The following is an 18,294-nucleotide window of genomic DNA, read 5'->3' as shown; positions in this document are numbered from 1 at the left end:
AGTTCTAGAACGGATACTAATTTAAGTGTCTCTCAGAATTTCTGAGTTGCTAGCCTGATTTCTTGAATGTGTGAAACAAACAGATTGGATTGGATGATGGCACCCTTTAAAATTAGTATTTTCTTGTGTCAGGGACAGGTCTTTTTCAATATGCTATTTCTTAGTCACGTCTTCAAATTTTTATTTTTTTAACAAAGCTTTTTGCAAACGCTCTAAAACTGCCCTTGAAACAGTACTAAATCGAAGAATCTTTACGCTTGAGACTATATTCTGGACAGAGTAAATAGCTTTCCAAAGTTTATATGAGGAATACTTTTCTTTTAATATAGTATTTGATAACGGTATTTTCCTAGACATCAGAATTTCTATACTAAATCCTTGTACCCTTAACAGAGATGATTTTTAAATGAGATAGCAATAACTGCCTTTCTATTGATAGGGTGAGATGTTGCTATGATTTGAATGTTTGTGCCTACTCCCAAGCTCATACACTGAAATCCTAACTCTCAAAGTGATAGCACTAGGAGGTGGGACTTTAGGAAGGTGATTAGGTCATGAACCCTCATGAGTGGGATTAGTGCCTTTATAAAAGAGGCCCCAGGGAGCTAGCAAGCCCCTCCCACCACATGAAGACACATCAAGGAGGTGCATCTCTGAACTCAAGAGCGACCTTTACCAGACACCAAATCAGCCAGCACTTTGATCTTAGACGTCCAGCCTCCAGACTGTGAGCAATACATTTCTGTTGTCTATAAGCCACTCTTTTTTGTTTTGTTTTGTTTTTGAGACAGAGTCTTGCTTTGTCACCAGGCTGCAGTGCAGTGGCGCGATCTCAGCTCACTGCAACCTCCGCCTCCCAGGTTCAGGTGATTCTCCTGCTTCAGGCTCCCAAGTAGCTGGGACTACAGGCGTGCGCCACCACGCCCAGCTGATTTTTCTATTTTTAGTAGAGATGGTGTTTCACCATTTTGCTCAGAATGGTCTCAATCTGTTGACCTGGTGATCTGCCTGCCCTGCCCTCCCAAAGTGCTGGGATTACAAGTATGAGCCACCATGCCCGGCCAAGCCACCCATTTTATATTTTGTTACAGTAGCCCTGATCCGACTAAGCCAGCTATATTGAATGGTTAAGTTTGATTTCTGGGTTGCACATTCTTGGACTCCTTATTTTCTGTTGCCATGTGCATAAGCAAGCATAGTCTAGTCGGTTACAATGGTGCTGGGCACATGAGGCTCTGACTTGACAGTTACCAGTATTTGCCTTCTACCCTGAGAGGTGAGGACTATTAGGGCTAATAATGTGGCCCAGTCAGCTATTTTCCTGCCATAATTATATTTCCTTCTTATTTTAAAAGAATTTCAGGCTTATAGCAAAAGCAGAAGAATAGTACAAAATGTACAAAATAGTACAAAAATGAATTCCCATAAGCCATTCACCCAGATCCAAATGTTAACATTGCTTTTTCATTATCATATTGCATATATGAATGTATCTCTGTGTGCACATATTTTTCCTTAAAATATTTGGGAGGAAGTTATAAGCATGATGTCACCTACCCCTAAATACTTCAGTGTGTATTATCCTGAAATAAGGCATTCTGGTAAGTAACCACACTGTAATGATCAAAATCAGAGAAGTGACATTTATACAACAGTACTATTGAACATACAGAACTTTTCCACATTTTGCTAATTGTCTCATTACTATTCTTCCTAGAAAACACTTTTGGCTGGGCACAGTGGCTCATGCCTGTAATCCCAGCACTTCAGGAGGCCGAGGCAGGTGGATCATAAGGTCAGGAGATCGAGACCATCCTGGCTAACATGGTGAAAACCCATCTCTACTAAAAAATACAAAAAAAATTAGCTGGGTGCGGTGGCGGGCGCCTGTAGTCGCAGCTACTCGGGAGGCTGAGGCAGGAGAATGGCGTGAACCCAGGAGACAGAGCTTGCAGTGAGCCAAGATCACGCCACTGCACTCCAGCCTGGGCGACAGAGCAAGACTCCATTTAAAAACAAACAGAAAATACTTTTAATTTTTTTGTTCTGGTTCATGATTCAGTCCAGAATCACACATTGCACTCAGTTGCTATGTCTCTTTAGTTTCCTTTAAGCCGCCACAGTTTCTCATATTTCTTTCATGACCTTGACATTTTTGAAGGATGCAGGCCAGTTATTTTGTAGAAAGCCCCTCAGTTTGGATTTGTGTGATGATTTCTCGGAATTCCATTTAGGTTATGCATTCTTGGCAGGAACCCCCTGGAAGTAGAAGTGATGTGTGCTTCTCAGTGCTTCATATCCTGAGGCACCTGGTGTCTGTTTCTCCCTTTACTGGTGATGTTTGGTTGCTTTTGAAAGGTGGTGTCTGCTATGTTTCTCCATTGTGAAGTGACTGAGGCTTTTCTTCATAATTGATATAAAGAATTGATTACAAATTGTGTATTTAATCTGTTTCCCTCCTGGCAGTTTACTGCAGGCAATCAGGAGAAGCCATGCTGCACTTTGCTTAAAGATTTCTTCTGTCAAATACCCTCTTTCATTGCTTGTTAAGTTCCTCCTTTCACAAAACATTAGGACCCAACAGAATTCAGCTGAGTTCTTTGCCAGTTTATAACAAGGATGGCCTTTCCTCCTGTTTCTAATAACATGCCCCTCATTTCTGATACCTCATCAGAATTGCCTTTATTGACCATATTTCTACCAACATTCTGAGCATAACCACTTAAGTAATGTCTTAGAAGACTGAGGCTTTTTCTAGAGTTCTCTTCCTCTGAGCCCTTATGAGAATCGCTTTTTTTTTTTTTTTTGAGACTGAGTCTCGCTCTGTCAGCTAGGCTGGAGTGCTGTGGCGGGATCTCGGCTCACTGCAAGCTCCGCCTCCTGGATTCACGTCATTGTCCTGTCTCAGTCTCCCGAGTAGCTGGGACTACAGGCACCTGCCACCAAGTCCGGCTAATTTTTTTGTATTTTTAGTAGAGACGGGATTTCACCGCGTTAGCCAGGATGGTCTCCATCTCCTGACCTCGTGACCTGCCTGCCTCAGCCTCCCAAAGTGCTGGGATTACAGGCCTGAGCCACTCCGCTCGGCCTTATGAGAATCGCCTTCTATGGCCCATCAATAGCAATACAGGCTTTTTCTAATATGCACCTCAATGTTCTTCCTGCTTCTGCTAATTATACAATTCCAAAGTCACTTCTACATTTTTAGATATTGTTTTACAGCAGCACCCCACTTCTTGCTATCAATTTCCATCTAAGTCCATACAAGCTGCTATAACAAAATGTTAGATTGAGAAATTTATAAATAACAGACATTATTTCTCACAATTGTAGAGGCTAGGAAGTCCAAGAGCAAAGCACCAGCAGATTCAGTGTCTGGTGAAGGCCTCTTCTTCATAGATGGTGCCTTTTATGTGTCCTCATATGGGAAAAGGGTCAACTCTGTGTCCTCACATGGCAGAAGGTACAAGGACGGCTCTTCTCAACTTCTTGTTAAGGGCAAAAATCACATTCATTAGGAAAGAGCTGTCATTACTTAATCACTTCCCACCTCTTACTACTACTGAGGCCCTACCTCTTAAAACTATTGCATTGGGGGTTAGGTTTCAACATCTGACTTGGGTGGGACACAAACATTCAGACTACAGCAGCTGGTCTAATAAGAATCTCACTACCCTTGATGTTTCTTTTTTGTAATTTTCCATCCAATGACGTCTCACTCTGTTGAATGGCCAGAAATCCCCAGCTGCCTTTGCTGAATTCAGAGTTGAGCCCAATCTCTCTTCCCTGTCTCAACAGTCTTTAATAAAATCTTCCTTCAGTGGGCCTCATGCTATCTTCATTGGGTCTGGTTGTTTGGAAAGTTAAGTGTCTTATCAGAGTAACGGTTTTTTTTTTAAATTTTAGAGTTATCATTTTGGCTAATGAATAACTTATGGTGACCTGGTACTCTATTTTGTGATATCCAGTGTTTTTAAACCTTTGATATTTGACAAACCTCCCAAGATCAAATTCTAAGTTAAAAAAAAAAAATAAGTCACCTAAAGTCCAACAAGACATATTCAACTTATTTAATGTATTAAAATCATGTGGGAAACGTTATCAAATATAAAATAGTGTTCAATTTTTTTGGGTTATATTCATATAAATATGTTATTAGTATGTATTACAAAATTGTATAAGATTCCTATAATTCTGATATGCCTCAGTATATGTTATCAGTAATAATTATAATTATGTTAAATTATTGTGTGTCACAGAGGTAACAAATCTCCTTGTCTTTTTTTTTTTTTTGAGATGGAGTCTTGCTCTGTCGCCCAGGCTGGAGTGCAGTGGTGTGATCTCAGCTCACTGCAAGCTCCGCCTCCTGAGTTCACACTATTCTACTGCCACAACTTCCCAAGTAGCTGCGACTACAGGCACCTGCCACCACGCCCTGCTAATTTTTTTGTATTTTTAGTAGAGACGGGTTTTCACTGGGTTAGCCAGGATGGTCTCAATCTCCTGACCTTGTCACCCACCTGCCTTGGCCTCCCAAAATGCTAGGATTATAAGCATAAGCCACTGCACCCAGCCCAATTGTGTTTTTAACTGTGGCTGCCCTAAAATATTTTTGTCATCCACAGACAATTGTCTCATTTTGATCCACTTTAGAAGGTGGTTTTATAATCAGCTATAAAACTTTGGCAGGTACTCTTAAATGCAAGTTTCTGATAACTTTGGAGATGATGACATTAGTATAAGGGGAAAAAACTGTCAGGGCTCTTGTGGAGAGCTGAAATGTTGATGAATTCATGAAGCAGAACAGAAGTTAACTGAATAGACTGAACTAAGAAAAGACTGAAGTAACCTTTTTTTTATTTATTTACTTTTTTGCTTAAAATGTTGCTGATCCTTTTCGTTTTCCAGAGCTAAGAAAACTTTTCTTTTGAGCTATTTACAGCCTTTAACAATTGGTAAAATACACTCCTGTGAACAAAATTTGGAGCATATTTGTTTCTCTCTCCCTGATTTCTCCAGAATTTGGGAACTATTTGTGAGTATTCTCAATTTATGGTAGTATAGACATTTGCATAAGCGCTATAAGAATCTGTTTTCTTTTGTAACAGGACACAATTGTAGAAACTGGTTACTTTACCAAGGCTTTGACTGGAATGGCATGCTTTCTTTAAGGAATCAAAGTTGATTTACAGAGCCAATAAAAGCCTCTTGGGAAATCTGGCCTCATCCCTTGTTTACACAGTCCCTGTATAAGGTTTCTGACCAGTGATAAGTAAAGAATGTCACTTTCTAACAGGCCGAGGAGCCCCAAGTTATCTTGGCACCTCAAGAGAAGAAGAATTTACCTAACTCATAGGTATTTGAGGGTATAAACCCATGGCAGGGCTCAGCTTTTAAAAAGTCTTATCTGAGATTCCTTATAGAACAGAGTTCCATCAAAGCCAATTTAAAAATCCTATGTGAAAAATAATTATTTTCACTGTGTTTTATGCAAAAAACCAGACCCAGGACAATAAAAGTTTATTTTGCAAACCAATCAGTCCTATCATTATTTGTTTTTAATAAAAATGAGGATTGGGAAGAGAAAAATTATACTTAAAAAAGACTTATAGGCTGGGCGTGGTGGCTCACGCCTGTAATCCCAGCACTTTGGAAGGCCGAGGCAGTTGGATCACGAGGTCAAGAGATTGATACCATCCTGGCCAACATGGAGAACTCCCATCTCTACTAAACATACAAAAATTAGCTGGGCATGGTGGTGTGCACCTGTAGTCCCAGCTACTCGGGAGACTGAAGCAGGAGAATTGCTTGAACCCGTGAGGTGGAGGTTGCAGTGAGCCCAGATCTCGCCACTACACTTCAGCCTGGCAACAGAGTGACGCTCCATCTAAAAAAAAAAAAAACCAAACTTATAGTACACCTGTTGTTAGCTGTTCTTGAATTTTTTCTTTAGTTGGACTAAATCCTAAATTCTTTGTGGGCTGTAAGTCCCCAAACTAATGCTTTCAAATCTTTACTTTTGAAACTGGGAATTGCACTCCTCACGCTAGTATTCATTATCGACCTGATAGTCACTGTTCCCTCAAATGCAGTACTAAAACTATAGATGTTAATACTAATGCCTTTGCCATGCAAGCCTTGGAACCCCAGCCAGGCCTGTATGAGTACGCTCACACAGTTACAAAGCGGTTCCACTTCTCTCACTTTGGGGTCAACACCTACCCCTACTATGACTCTGATCAGCAGGAATAAGTTACAGCAGCCTTTGCCCTTTTTCAATCTTCATTAGCCAACACCTTAAGATTAAGGTGTTATAAAATCCAAAGGGAGGCTGGGAGCCGTGGCTCATGGTTATAATCCCAACATTTTGGGAGGCCAAGACAGGTGGATCACTTGAGGTCAGGAGTTCGAGACCAGCCTGGCCAACATGGTGAAACCCCGTCTCTACTAAAAATACAACAAATTAGCCAGGCATGGTGACGCATGCCTGTAGTCAAAGCTACTCGGGAGGCTGAGGCAGGAGAATTGATTGAACCCAGGAGGTGGAGGTTGTAGTGAGCCGAAATCGCACCAAAAACAAACAAACAAACCAAAGGGAGGGATTGAAACCGCCACTGCAAAATGGTAACTGGGACAGTGAAGGAGATCTGATCTAACCAACTCCATCTTGCTTCTAACCTCCAAGCTGTGCTTGTTCATTCCCAAGCATAGGCTGAACTAACTTTGGGAGGAACTTAGCTTAGTGTTTATAGTTTACAACCAAGAGAATAACCGTCCTTTCCCAAAACAAACCTCCTTCTTGCCTAGCGACTAGACTGCCTTTGTAGGACTCATAGATTAGCCACAAGATTAGAAATTATGGTTTAGGAGTCATGCAGTTGGAGGTTACAAGATTCTGAGCCTCCCTAAACTGTTCCTAAAATCAGTGCTTGAGATATTTTGCAGACCCTGCACTTGATGGATCAGCTGGCACTACCCAGATGGATAAACTGGCTCATCTGATCTTGTGGCCACCACCCAGGAACTGACTCAGCACAGGAAGACTGCTTTGACTCCCTATTATTTCATTTCCAACCCGACCAATCAGCACTCTTGACTCACTGGCTGCCGCTGGCCCACCAAGTTATCCTTCAAAACTCTGATCCCTGGATGCTCCTTGGGGAGACTGATTTGAGTAATAATAAAACTCCTGTCTTAAATCAAAAAAAAAAGTCTTTACTGTTTCAACAACTTTAACAATATTTTTTTCATTAATACCACCTAGAAATCAGTGACTGTGTGTGTTTTATTAGAATAATTTCTGGTGCTTTATCATGTCTTTGATTATTTAAGAGAACTAAATCTTGTCGCCTTAAAAAGAAAGCTATTTTTTTCTTACAATCATACAATCTCCTATGGCTATTTTTACTGTCACTTTAATTAAATGGATAATTAAGTGTTGTTTCACAGTGACCTGTGATCCTATTTAATCAAGTGTTCAAGGCTTTTGGCATTTTTGACAACTTCCCCAAATGAAATTCTAAACGAAATTTTTTTAACTTTGAACTGACTTTGAGATTTTCCAAAGGCCCCTAGAAAATCTCAAAATATTTGTTCTCTCATTTCGTAAAAAGAGAGACGTTAAACTAATTAGGTTTATTCAATATGTTAAATTGCATGGGAGGCACTCACTGTCAAGAAAAGATACTTAACCTCCCTTAGGTGGTATTTTGCATGGATAAATGTTATTATATCAGAAACTGAACGAAGTTCCCAGAAATTTGTCAATGAGCTTGATAACCATAATATGTCCTGGTATAATATTGTCAGTCATAATTCCAGTTATGATTTTAAATGTATGCCACAAAAAACTGATTTTCCTTATTAATTGAATTAAAATAAACCATCATCCGATCTTTACCATGGCCATTTTAGGCTTTTTGTCATTCACAGTTATTATTTTACTCTGATACTTTCCTGAAAGCTCTTGCGATCAGTTATTAGCCAGAATACTTCATCTTCAACAAAAAGGACTGTGTCTCTAAGACCCATGGAAAGGCCTATAACAGTACTGTGGGGTACAGGGTTCTGATGACATTGCTTAAATAACTTTAATCTCATACCACTCCACATAGGAAGGATTTCTAGAACTCTAGTTGAAAAGCTGATGGGTTCATGACACTGCTAATCCAAGATCAAGCAAGACCAGAATTAATCATATGGAACTGAGGTGACCGATAAACAATGGTTATGATTTTTTAAATGGCCTTTGTTTGAAACATTGCTGGTTCTTGAATGTTCTATGTCCTGAATATAAGGAAAAAAACATAGTTGAGAACAAGGAAGCAAAATAAAAACAATAATTAACGTTCAGAGCAGAATATAAACCCAGTTTTTAAGTCCAGAGGGCAAGCCAGTCATGAGGTTTACTAGATGTGGTGTCCGTCTTTAGTGAGGATAGTAGTGGTAGTGTTGGAGTCATGGTTATTTTCTGCAGCACAGCCTGGAATATGCCAGTGTTCTGGGGAAATAATTGAAAAGCCCAAACTGTTGTGATACATCCTTGGATTTCTCTTTTCTCTTAAGCTATCCATAACTGATAACAATTTAATAAACTTTCATAAGTAGAAATGAAAAATTTATCTTTTTCTCCCTCCTGCTTCCTCTAAAATTTGTCAATTCTTATTGAATATTCCTATCCTCATGGCAACATAGTTGTTTGCATAAATTCAAGAAGAATCTGTTCTCCTTAAAAAAGGACATTACTTGGAAAGATTTATTATATTACCAAGACTTTGACTGGAATGTCATATTTGAGACTGATGTGCATAGAATTAGATGTGACCAGACATTTTTAAGAAACTAAGGTTGACTTGATGGAGCCAGTGCTTACAAAGCTCCCTTGAAATAATTGACCTGGTGCCTTACCTGACTTACAGGGTTCCAGGCTTACAGGTGATTAAGATGGGTCACTTAGTGGCAGGCCCAGGGCCTTAAGATGTTTTGGAAACCTCAAGAAGAGCAAAAGTTTTAGGGTCTGAATGCATCCCCACATTTCTCTGTCTGAAACTACAGATAGTGTAGGTGTAGTCTTTTTTTTTTGAGATGGAGTCTCGCTCTGTCGCCCAGGCTGGAGTGCAGTGGCACAATCTCGGTTCACTGCAAGCTCCACTGCCCGGGTTCATGCCATTCTCGTGCCTCAGCTTCTCAAGTAGATGGGACTACAGACACCCGCCACCACGCCTGGCTAATTTTTTTGTATTTTTAGTAAAGACGGGGTTTCTCTGGGTTAGGCAGGATGGTCTCGAACTCCTGATCTTGTGATCCGCCCGCCTCCGCCTCCCAAAGTGCTGGGATTACAGGCGTGAGCCACCACACCTGGCTGTGTAGGTGTAGTCTTAGAAGTCTAATCTGAGATTCCTTATAAAAGTTCCAGCCAAGCAAACTTAAAAAGGCTCTTGTGGTGAATTATCATTCTTGCTGGACTTATGTAAATGATCAGGCCAAATTAAACAAGACAAGACTCATTTTGTAAACAAGAGTAATCTTACCTTATCTTTGATCTCAGTGGTCGTAATTATACAGAGAAATTTTATCTTTTGTGAGTTATCAGACTCTAGTCTTGTTCATTGTCTTTGAGCAATTTTTTTACCTTTTTAAAAGCTGGATCCTGCCGGCCAGGCATGGTGGCTCACGCCCGTAATCCCAGCACTTTGGGAGGCCCAGGCCAGGGAATCACCCGAGGTCAGGAGTTCAAGACCAGCCTGACCAACATGGAGAAACCCCATCTGTACTACAAACACAAAATTAGCCCATAATCCCAGCTACTTGGGAGGCTGAGGCAGGAGAATCACTTGAATCCGGGAGGCAGAGGTTGCAGTGAGCTGAGATTGTACCACTGCACTCCAGCCTGGGCAACAAGAGTGAAACTCTGTCTCAAAAACAAACAAACAAACAAAAACCAAAAAAAGAAAACCTGGATCCTGCTATCTTACACATTTTGTCAGTAATGAGTATTTCCAATTTTCCTCCCACTCTACTGAGTTGATGTCACTGATAACTAAAACTGCTTCCTTCTCAAAGCCTTGCAAGCTGAAGCTGGATGGCTAGATAGAAACTTCAAAAGACTTATCACAACACTTGGGTCTTTCAAATATTTCCCCAGAACACCTGCATCTTCCAGACTGTGCTCCAGGAAATAACCATGATGGTGACACTACCTACCACTACCATCTTCACTAAAGATGGCTGGAGCCCAAGATCTAGAAAATTTCATAACTGGCTTGCCCTCTAGGCTGGGTTTACCGTCTGCTCTGAACATTAATTATTGTTTTTGTTTCCTTGTTCTAATCTATGTTTTTCCCCCTTTTGCAGATCTCTCCTCTTACAATTTCTAACTCAAATCGTCTCCCCACAGTAATCAACTTAGCTTCTTTTTTTTTTAAATGAAATTTCTGGGGAAGTTTCAGATGGAGAAATGTGTGGACCATTCAGGCCCTAAAAGTTGGTATAAAGATTATTTTACTGTGAAAATATTTGACCTAAGAAAGACACAGCAAGAAATTTTATTTGAACTTCCCTATATTTCACTAAAGCAGAGCCTCCAGAAAATACAGCTGCCATTGGCCTCCCTCTGAGGAAGTTTCCTGTGAATTCCACCCCTGTAGAGACAGATTGCCCATTCTCATAGGCATGCAAAAGCCCAAAAGAACCTTCCACAACTTCCTACTGAAACTCCAAAATCTCCCAACACATTTTGTTAAGTGGATCTATAAACTTTTATTTCTATTTAGTGAGTTACTCTAAACCTTGTCTTTTCTCCTGTTAACCTATTGTTATCAGTTAATTTGCAGGTCCTCAAACAGAGGACCCACATTGAACGAGGAAAAGCTTTCCTTCCAACACAGACAATATGACTACCTGTAGACCATCACTTTGAACGTACAAAAAATTATTAAGCAGATTTAGCAAGTTTTCAGGACATAAGATCAATTGCAGATATCAACTATATTGCCATATATTAGCAACAATTAGAAACAAAAATGAGAAAAATCACCATTTACAATATTATCAAAAAACACAAGACCTTGCACAGTGGCTCATGCCTGTAATCCCTACACTTTGGGAAGCTGAGGTGGGAGGATTCCTTGGGCCCAGGAGTTCGAGACCAGCCTGGGCAACATAGTGGGACCCCCGCCTCTACAAAGAATTCAAAAAATTAACTGGGCATGGTCGTGTGCACTTGTAGTCCCAGCTACCCAGGAGTTTCAGGCGGGAGGATAGCTGGAGCCCAGGAGGGTCGAGGCTTCACGTTGAGCCATGATCACACCATTGCACTCCAGCCTGCGTGACAGAGTGAGATCCTGTCTCAAAACAAACAAACAAACAAACAAAAATAAAAAAAATACTTAGGTTAAAATCTAACAAAAGTTTTACGAGTTTTTTTTTTTTTTTTTTTTTTTTTTAAGATGGAGTCTCAGTCTGTTGCCCCAGGTGGAGTGCAGTGGCAAGATCTCTGCTCACTGCAAGCTCTGCCTCCCGGGTTCACGCCATTCTCCTGCCTCAGCCTTCCAAGTAGCTGGGGCTACAGGCACATTCCACCACGCCCGGCTAATTTTTTGTATTTTTAGTAGAGACGGGGTTTCACTGTGTTAACCAGGATGGTGTTGATCTCCGGACCTCGTGATCCGTCCGCCTTGGCCTCCCAAAGTGTTGGGATTACAGGCGTGAGCCACCGCGTCCGGCCAGAGAAATTTTAAAAGACCTAAATGTTAATGGGTCAGAAGATTCAATATGGTTAAAATGTCAATTTTCCTCAAATTGATCTGCAGAGTCAACACAATCTCAGTCAAAATCCCAGCAGTCTTTTTTTGTGCAAAATGACAAGTCGACTCTAAGATTTACAAGGAAATCTGAAGAATCTAGAAGACACAAAATAACCTTGAAAAATAAAAAAAAAGTTGTAGGACATAAACTACGTGATTTCATCACATATTTATATAGCTACAATAATCAAAACAGCATGGTGCTGGCGGCAAAAAGGGAAATAGCTCAATGGAACAGAATAGGAAGCCTAAAACGAAACACATACATGTGCGACACAGATTGTGAGGTAAGCACAAAGGAAATGCAGTAGAGACAAAAATAAGTTTTTAACAAATGATACTGCAACATTTGGATATGTACACATGCAAAAAAAATGAACTTTGGTCCCTATCCCATACTGTATGCAAAAATTAATTAAAAGTAGATCTTATCCTTTGAGCCCAGGAGGTTCAGGGTGCAGTGAGCTGTGATCACACCACTGTATTCCAGCCTGGGCAACGGAATGAGACTCTGCCTGGGGAAAAAAACAACAAAAAAAGTAGATCCTAGACCTAACATACAACCTAAAACAGTAATATTTCTAGAAGAAATCCTAGGAGAAAATATTTGTGATCATGGAGCTGAAGAATCTATCAAATACTAAACTTTTTTTTACCACCTTGACCAAAAGTAATTGGTTTATATACTTCATCATATCATTTAATTCTAAATCTACAGAGATCAATGTCACTTTCTCAGTAAAAGTACGTGAGTCTTCAATGATGACCTGAACTCACACTCCCAAGTAAACCATAACACCCTATTTCCAGACGAGTTTATTAGAGCAATAACTTGTGATAATGATAAATATTGATCAAAGACTGAGCCTAGGAAGTGGGTTTTTTGAGGATGCATATACTCAAGGCAATTCTTCAGAACCACAGAGGGCTCACTGGATCCTATTATGAGCTGAGAGTGAATGAATAAACAGATGAAACACAGACTTGAGTAGACGGTAGTTGATATTCTTGTACATGTATTCTACATCTAGATTCAATAGAAATAACTAAAAGTACATGAATTTCAGTATCAACATCTCCATCAGTTACCAGCTGTATCACCTTGGACTAGTCAGGTAACCTCCGGCGCATCTGGTTGCTTCCGGGGCGGGGATCCGCGGGCGGGAGGTTTGAGCCTGGGAGCCGGCAGGGCGGAGCAGCTGGAGGGCCAAGCCTTTGAGCTCCAAGGGGGTGGCCGAGATAGTGGGTAGTGTCCGGCCGATCGGCGGCCTGGGGACTGCCTGAATGTGAGGTTTGGGTTCACCCCGCGGTGACCTGAGTCCTGGGATGCCCCCACAGGGATGTGCTGCCTCAGGGATCCTAAGTCTCATTCACTCCCTTACTGGGGATCTAAGGTATCGAGGTCCTCCTGCAGGGGTCTGAGATCTCAGGGTCACCCTGTGGGGTCTGAGGTCTTGGTGTCCTCCTGTGGGGGTCTGAAGCCTCGGGGTCCCCACGTGGGGTCTGATGTCTCATGGTCACCTCCGTGGGGTCTGAGCTCTCGGGGTCCCCAATCTCCGGGACCGGAGGTCCGGGTCCCCGGAGCAAGCAGGGCGGTGGGTCGGGCCCCGAACAGTAACGTGGCAAGCCAGCCCCAGGTGGTGTCGGGCTTGGGGGCATAACGGTGCCCAAAGTCCGCACGAATCCCTCCGCGGGGTCTCGCCGCGCCCGCGAGGCAAGGACTGTGTCCCTCCCCTTCCTGATCCTCAGCTCAAGGGAGCCCAGATGAGGCGCCGGGTAGCTTCAAAGTCACTAATGGAAACAGAAGGCTAATTCAAGGGTTAGGAGCCGTCGTCCTTGTTACTCCCAGGAGGAGAAAAAAACCCAAGGCCCGGCAACCAGAGGCGCGGCGAGGCGGAATCGGGCCCTCTCCCCGGTGACTCAGCTTCCTCCAGTCTTCCGCTTCACCTAGAGAAATCCCGGAAACGCGGAATCAGCGGAGCGCGGTGAAGGCGCGCGCTCTCCCCGCGCATGCCCAGTGCCAGCTCGCGCCGCCAGGCTCGCAAGCACCGCGCAGTCCAGCTGGCCGGATCCCGCCGTCTGTCATGGCGGCCCCCATCCTGAAAGGTGAGGGACTTCCTGCTCCCTGCTCCAGCAGCGGCGGAGTTTGAGGACCGGCACCCCTGGTCGCGGGAGCACTCGGGGGGTCCCGTGGGAGGAGCCCCGCTCGCCCCTCTCTCGCTGCCCGTCTCCCCCAGACCCCCTGCCGCCTCCTTCCTCCCCCGCTGCCTGTCCCACCAAAACCCCCTGCTGCCTGCTCTCTCCCCCGCTGCCTGTGCCCCCAAAACCCCCGGCTGCCTGTTTCCTCTCCAGTGCTCCCTGTCCCCGCAAGCCCCCGACTGCCTGCTTCCTCCCCCGTGCTGCGTCTCCCTCCCCCATTCTGCTTGTCCCCCAAATCCCGCCTTCCCCCTACCTGCTCTCACCCCTCCTGCCTTAGTCCCTGGATCCGGGGCTCACAGGCACGCAGAGTCCAGCCCTCCGTAAGTTGGTGTGCGGCCCTCCTGGGTCTGGTCCTGTTCGACCCCCTCTGAGGCCCACCTGGAGGGGCAGCAGTTGAGTTTCTATGCTAATTGTTCCAATAATAGGAGCCGCCTTTTACTGCGGAGTCTTTGTGTGCCAGGCGCTGTGCTTAGGCTAGTATGGTATTGTCTGATTTTTTAACCGCTCTATCAACTCTCTACATCATTTTACAGGCGGAAACTAAGGCATTGGAGTTTAGGTGCCTCTCCTCCTGTGTGTGGCTAGTCAGTGCTGATAGGACCTTAGACCGGAGCTGCTGCCCTTACCAGTATATGATACCGCACCCAGTCCCGCCCTCTGTGCACCTGGAAGAGCCCAGGAGAGGGGAATAGCGGACACATGTCTTGTAGAGTTTGACCGTGGGAAAAAAGAGGCCTGTATTGTGGGGCCTGGAGTCAACACCTCATAGCCAAAAGAAAAGACTAGAGGCTTTATACAAACTAATCAGATGTGGCTTGTTTTCTAGTGTTAGTATTTTGTTAAATTAGCCTGGTTTTCCTTTAGCGTTACGCGCAATCATTGACCAATGGCACACCTGGAAAATTCTTTTAAACATCAGGTTTTGAGGATATCCACTAAAACAGGGGTCCACAGACTGTGCCCCCCAGGCCATATCTAGCCTGCTGCCTGTTTTTGTAGGGTCTACAAGCTAAGAATGTCTTTTACATTTTTAAGTGATTTAAAAAAAAAAAGAAGGACAAGTGAAAAAGTATATCACATTTACATTTCCTTCTCCATAAAGTTTTGTTGGAACACAGGCTGGCCCGTTAATATATTACCTATGGTTATGTTTGTGCCGCAACCATGAAGTTGAGTAGTTGTGACACATACCGTATTGGCCACAAAGCCTAAAATATTCACCGTCTGTCCCTTTACAGAAAACAGGCTTCTGCACTAGAAAAATTAAAGCTAAGAATTTGGGGAAAGCATCTAATTTTAGGAATGTAAACTGTCATGTATGGGTACAGTTGTTCTTTGCTCAAAATTTTAATAAATTCCACTGAAGCTATTTTGAATAGGCTTTTAGTAGAAATTTATTTATGAGATAGAGTCTTACTCTGTCGCCCAGGTTGGAGTGCAGTGACGCGATCACATAATAGCTCAAGCAATTCTGCTTCAGCTTCCTGAGTAACTTGGGACTACAGGCACTACTATGCCCAGTTATTTTTATTTTTATTTTCTAATTTATTATTTTTTTGTAGAGCCGGGGTCTCACTGTGTTGCCTAGGCTGGTCTTGAATTCCTAGCCTCAAGCAATCCTCCCGCCTCCACCTTCCAAAGTGCTGGGATTACACTTATGAGCTACTTTACTCAGCCAGCAGAAGAAACTTAATTTACTTTTCTTATTTTTGAGGCAAGGTCTTGCTCTGTTGCCCAGGCTGGAGTGCAATGGTGCGATCATAACTCAGCTTCTACCTCCTGGGCTCGAGGGATTCTCCCACCTCAGCTTCTCCACCCTCCCCACCCCAATTTCCCACCCAGTAGCTGGGACTACAGCCGCTTGACACCATTCCTGGCTAATTAAAAAAAAAAAAAAAATTTTGTAGAGACAGGGTTTCACTATGTTGCCCAGGCTGGTCTGAAACTCCTGCCCCCAAGTGATCTCACTGCCTTGGCCTTCCAGAGTGCTGGAATTACAGCATGAGCCACCACACCTGGCCAGTAGAATAAATTTTTGGTTTATTCTTTTTTTTTTGAGACAGAGTCAAAAAAAATGCAATGGTGCAATCTCGGCTCACTGCAACCTCCACCTCCCGGGTTCAAGCGATTCTCCTGCCTCAGCCTCCCAGTAGCTAGGATTACAGGTGCCCGCCACCATGCCCTGCTAATTTTTTGTATCTTTTAGTAGAGACGGGTTTTCATCGTGTTGGCCTGGCTGGTCTCAAACCCCTGACTTCGTGGATCCATCCGCCTCCACCTCCGAAAGTGCTGGGATTACAGGCGTGAGCCACCGTGCCGGCCTCAGTTTACTCTTAAATATAAATAGAACAAAATCTATTGGGCAGGGGATGCTGGAATTTCAAATGTATATTTCATGTTCATGTCTTGTTTTCAGATGTAGTGGCCTATGTTGAAGTGTGGTCATCCAATGGAACAGAAAATTATTCAAAGACATTTACAACGCAGCTTGTGGATATGGGGGCAAAGGTAAGACATTTATTTTGCTGTTGATTCATATGATAGTCTTCTGATAGGTAAAAAGTTACATTTGCATTTTGTTATTTTGGGAGTTATTACTAAGAATATGGATGAAGCAATAGAAAGTGGTCGGACAAAAAAGAGCCAAAGTGTGAAGAATTTAGAACAGTAGGACTTACAGAACAGTTGGGCCTGTGGGCACTGAGTGAGCAGGAGGAACCTAGGATGAAATGCTGGATTCTTACACTGGTTACTTGGATGCATAGTGCTGTTAAGCAAAGTGAGGAATACAGGAAAAGGAACAGGTTTCTAAGGGAAAGTTGTAAATTTGGGCATATTGAAAATATCTGTTAGACATTTGTATATACAAGTCTGGAACTTGGAGTGTTCAAGGCTCGAGATGATGATTTGGGGGGTCAGGACCATAGGGGTCATGTGAAGTCACAGGTGTGGACGTCATCCCATGTCGGGCATGGTTAGGATGAAGAGTGGTGACGGAGGAGCGTTGTTCAGCATTCAAGGACAGGTGATGGGAGCAGGGACCCAGTGACAGTGGGAGAGAAGAATGCCAGGAGAAGGAGTAAAGCAAGTGTGGAAGTCAAAGGAGGGAGTAATTTTTTTTTTTTTTTTTGAGACGGAGTCTCGCTGTTTCGCCAGGCTGGAGTGCAGTGACGCAATCTCGGCTTACTGCAACCTCTGCCTCCTGGGTTCAAGCTGTTCTCCTGCCTCAGCCTTCCAAGTATCTGGGAGTAAAGGCACGTGCCACCATGCCTAGCTAATTTTTTTTTGTATTTTTAGTAAAGACAGGGTTTCCCCATGTTGGCCAGGATGGTCTCAATCTCCTGATCTCGTGATCTGCCCAGCTGGGCCTCCCAAAGTGTTAGGATTACAGGCGTGAGCCACCGAGCCTGGCCAGGAGTAATTTTTTAATTGCCTTTCAGATCTAGGAGGGAGTAATTTTAAAGATAGAATTTTTAAAAACTACAGAGAGTTCAAGAAAGATAGAATGGGCAAATGTACTTTGGATTTGATCACTGTCAGGTCATTGCTGAACTTAGTGCAGTTTTCAGTGAAATGGGCAGGAATCATTGAGATACGAGGAAATGGAGATAGCAAACAGTTTGCCTCATTCAGGGTTTCTTAGTATAGCCATCTCTGTTATCAGATTTACTGTCACATAGTGCTTGTGTTCAAGTAGGCTTTATTTGACTTAGTAATGTCCTTGATACCAAATAGGTATCTTTTGCCCACACACCCTATACCAATCACTGTGATGATGGGTTTTACAAAAGGGAAAAGATTGATTCATGGGGAAGCCCAGCTAGGAGGCAGAAGAGTACTCAAATCTTCATTCCCAAAGATAATGTTTAGGGATATTTATCAGTTAGGGAAGTGGGGTGATCTAAGCTGTGGGGAAAAATGAAGTACATAATCTGCACAAGCACAGTTGGGGTTCATGGAATGCATGTTTAGAAAACAAGCATTATTAGGAGGCTGAGGCGGGCGGATCACCTGAGGTCAGGAGTTCGAGACCAGCCTGGCCAACATAGTGAAACCCCATCTCTACTAAAAATACAAAAAAAATAGCCAGCTGTGGTGGCCCACACCTGTAGTCTCAGCGATTTGGGAGGCTGAGGCAGGAGAATTCTTTGAACCTGGGAGGCGGAGGTTGCATTGAGCCGAGATTGCACCACTGCACTCCAGCCTGGGTGACGGAGTAAGACTCTGTCTCCAAAAGCCAAAAAAAACAGGCACTAGTAGGATGCGATGGTGAAGATTGTGGCCTGATGTC

The 18,294-nt window shown here is 43.2% G+C and overlaps 1 protein-coding gene and 1 long non-coding RNA gene across 17 annotated transcripts in view; one reads left to right on the top strand and one right to left on the bottom strand.

Moving 5' to 3' along the window:
- The first annotated feature begins 12,787 nt into the window (after positions 1 to 12,787).
- MCPH1 (microcephalin 1) overlaps positions 12,788 to 18,294 on the top strand; it is a 243,065-nt gene continuing 237,558 nt past the window's right edge. For 13 of the 16 annotated variants that reach the window (XM_063637967.1, XM_055289108.2, XM_063637993.1 and 10 more), the window contains exons 1-2: positions 13,743 to 13,910; positions 16,420 to 16,511. In XM_063637967.1, coding sequence (XP_063494037.1) covers positions 13,889 to 13,910; positions 16,420 to 16,511 — 114 coding nt within the window. In that variant the 5' untranslated portion in view covers positions 13,743 to 13,888. Of the gene's footprint in view, positions 12,920 to 13,742; positions 13,911 to 16,419; positions 16,512 to 18,294 lie in introns of those variants that run through there. The other 3 variants (XM_063637962.1, XM_055289090.2, XM_055289042.2) reach the window with 2 other exon arrangements.
- Positions 12,789 to 14,593, bottom strand: LOC134736482 (uncharacterized). Its single transcript, XR_010120516.1, has 2 exons — positions 14,257 to 14,593; positions 12,789 to 13,751 (listed from the first exon to the last, which is right to left on the bottom strand). It is a non-coding gene; the product is annotated as an uncharacterized lncRNA (long non-coding RNA).

This window comes from Symphalangus syndactylus, chromosome 1 (genome assembly GCF_028878055.3).
Source record: "Symphalangus syndactylus isolate Jambi chromosome 1, NHGRI_mSymSyn1-v2.1_pri, whole genome shotgun sequence".
NCBI classification, from domain to species: domain Eukaryota; kingdom Metazoa; phylum Chordata; class Mammalia; order Primates; family Hylobatidae; genus Symphalangus; species Symphalangus syndactylus.
Note: the sequence above shows the minus strand (reverse complement) of the source record. Positions and strands in the feature narration are given on the sequence as shown.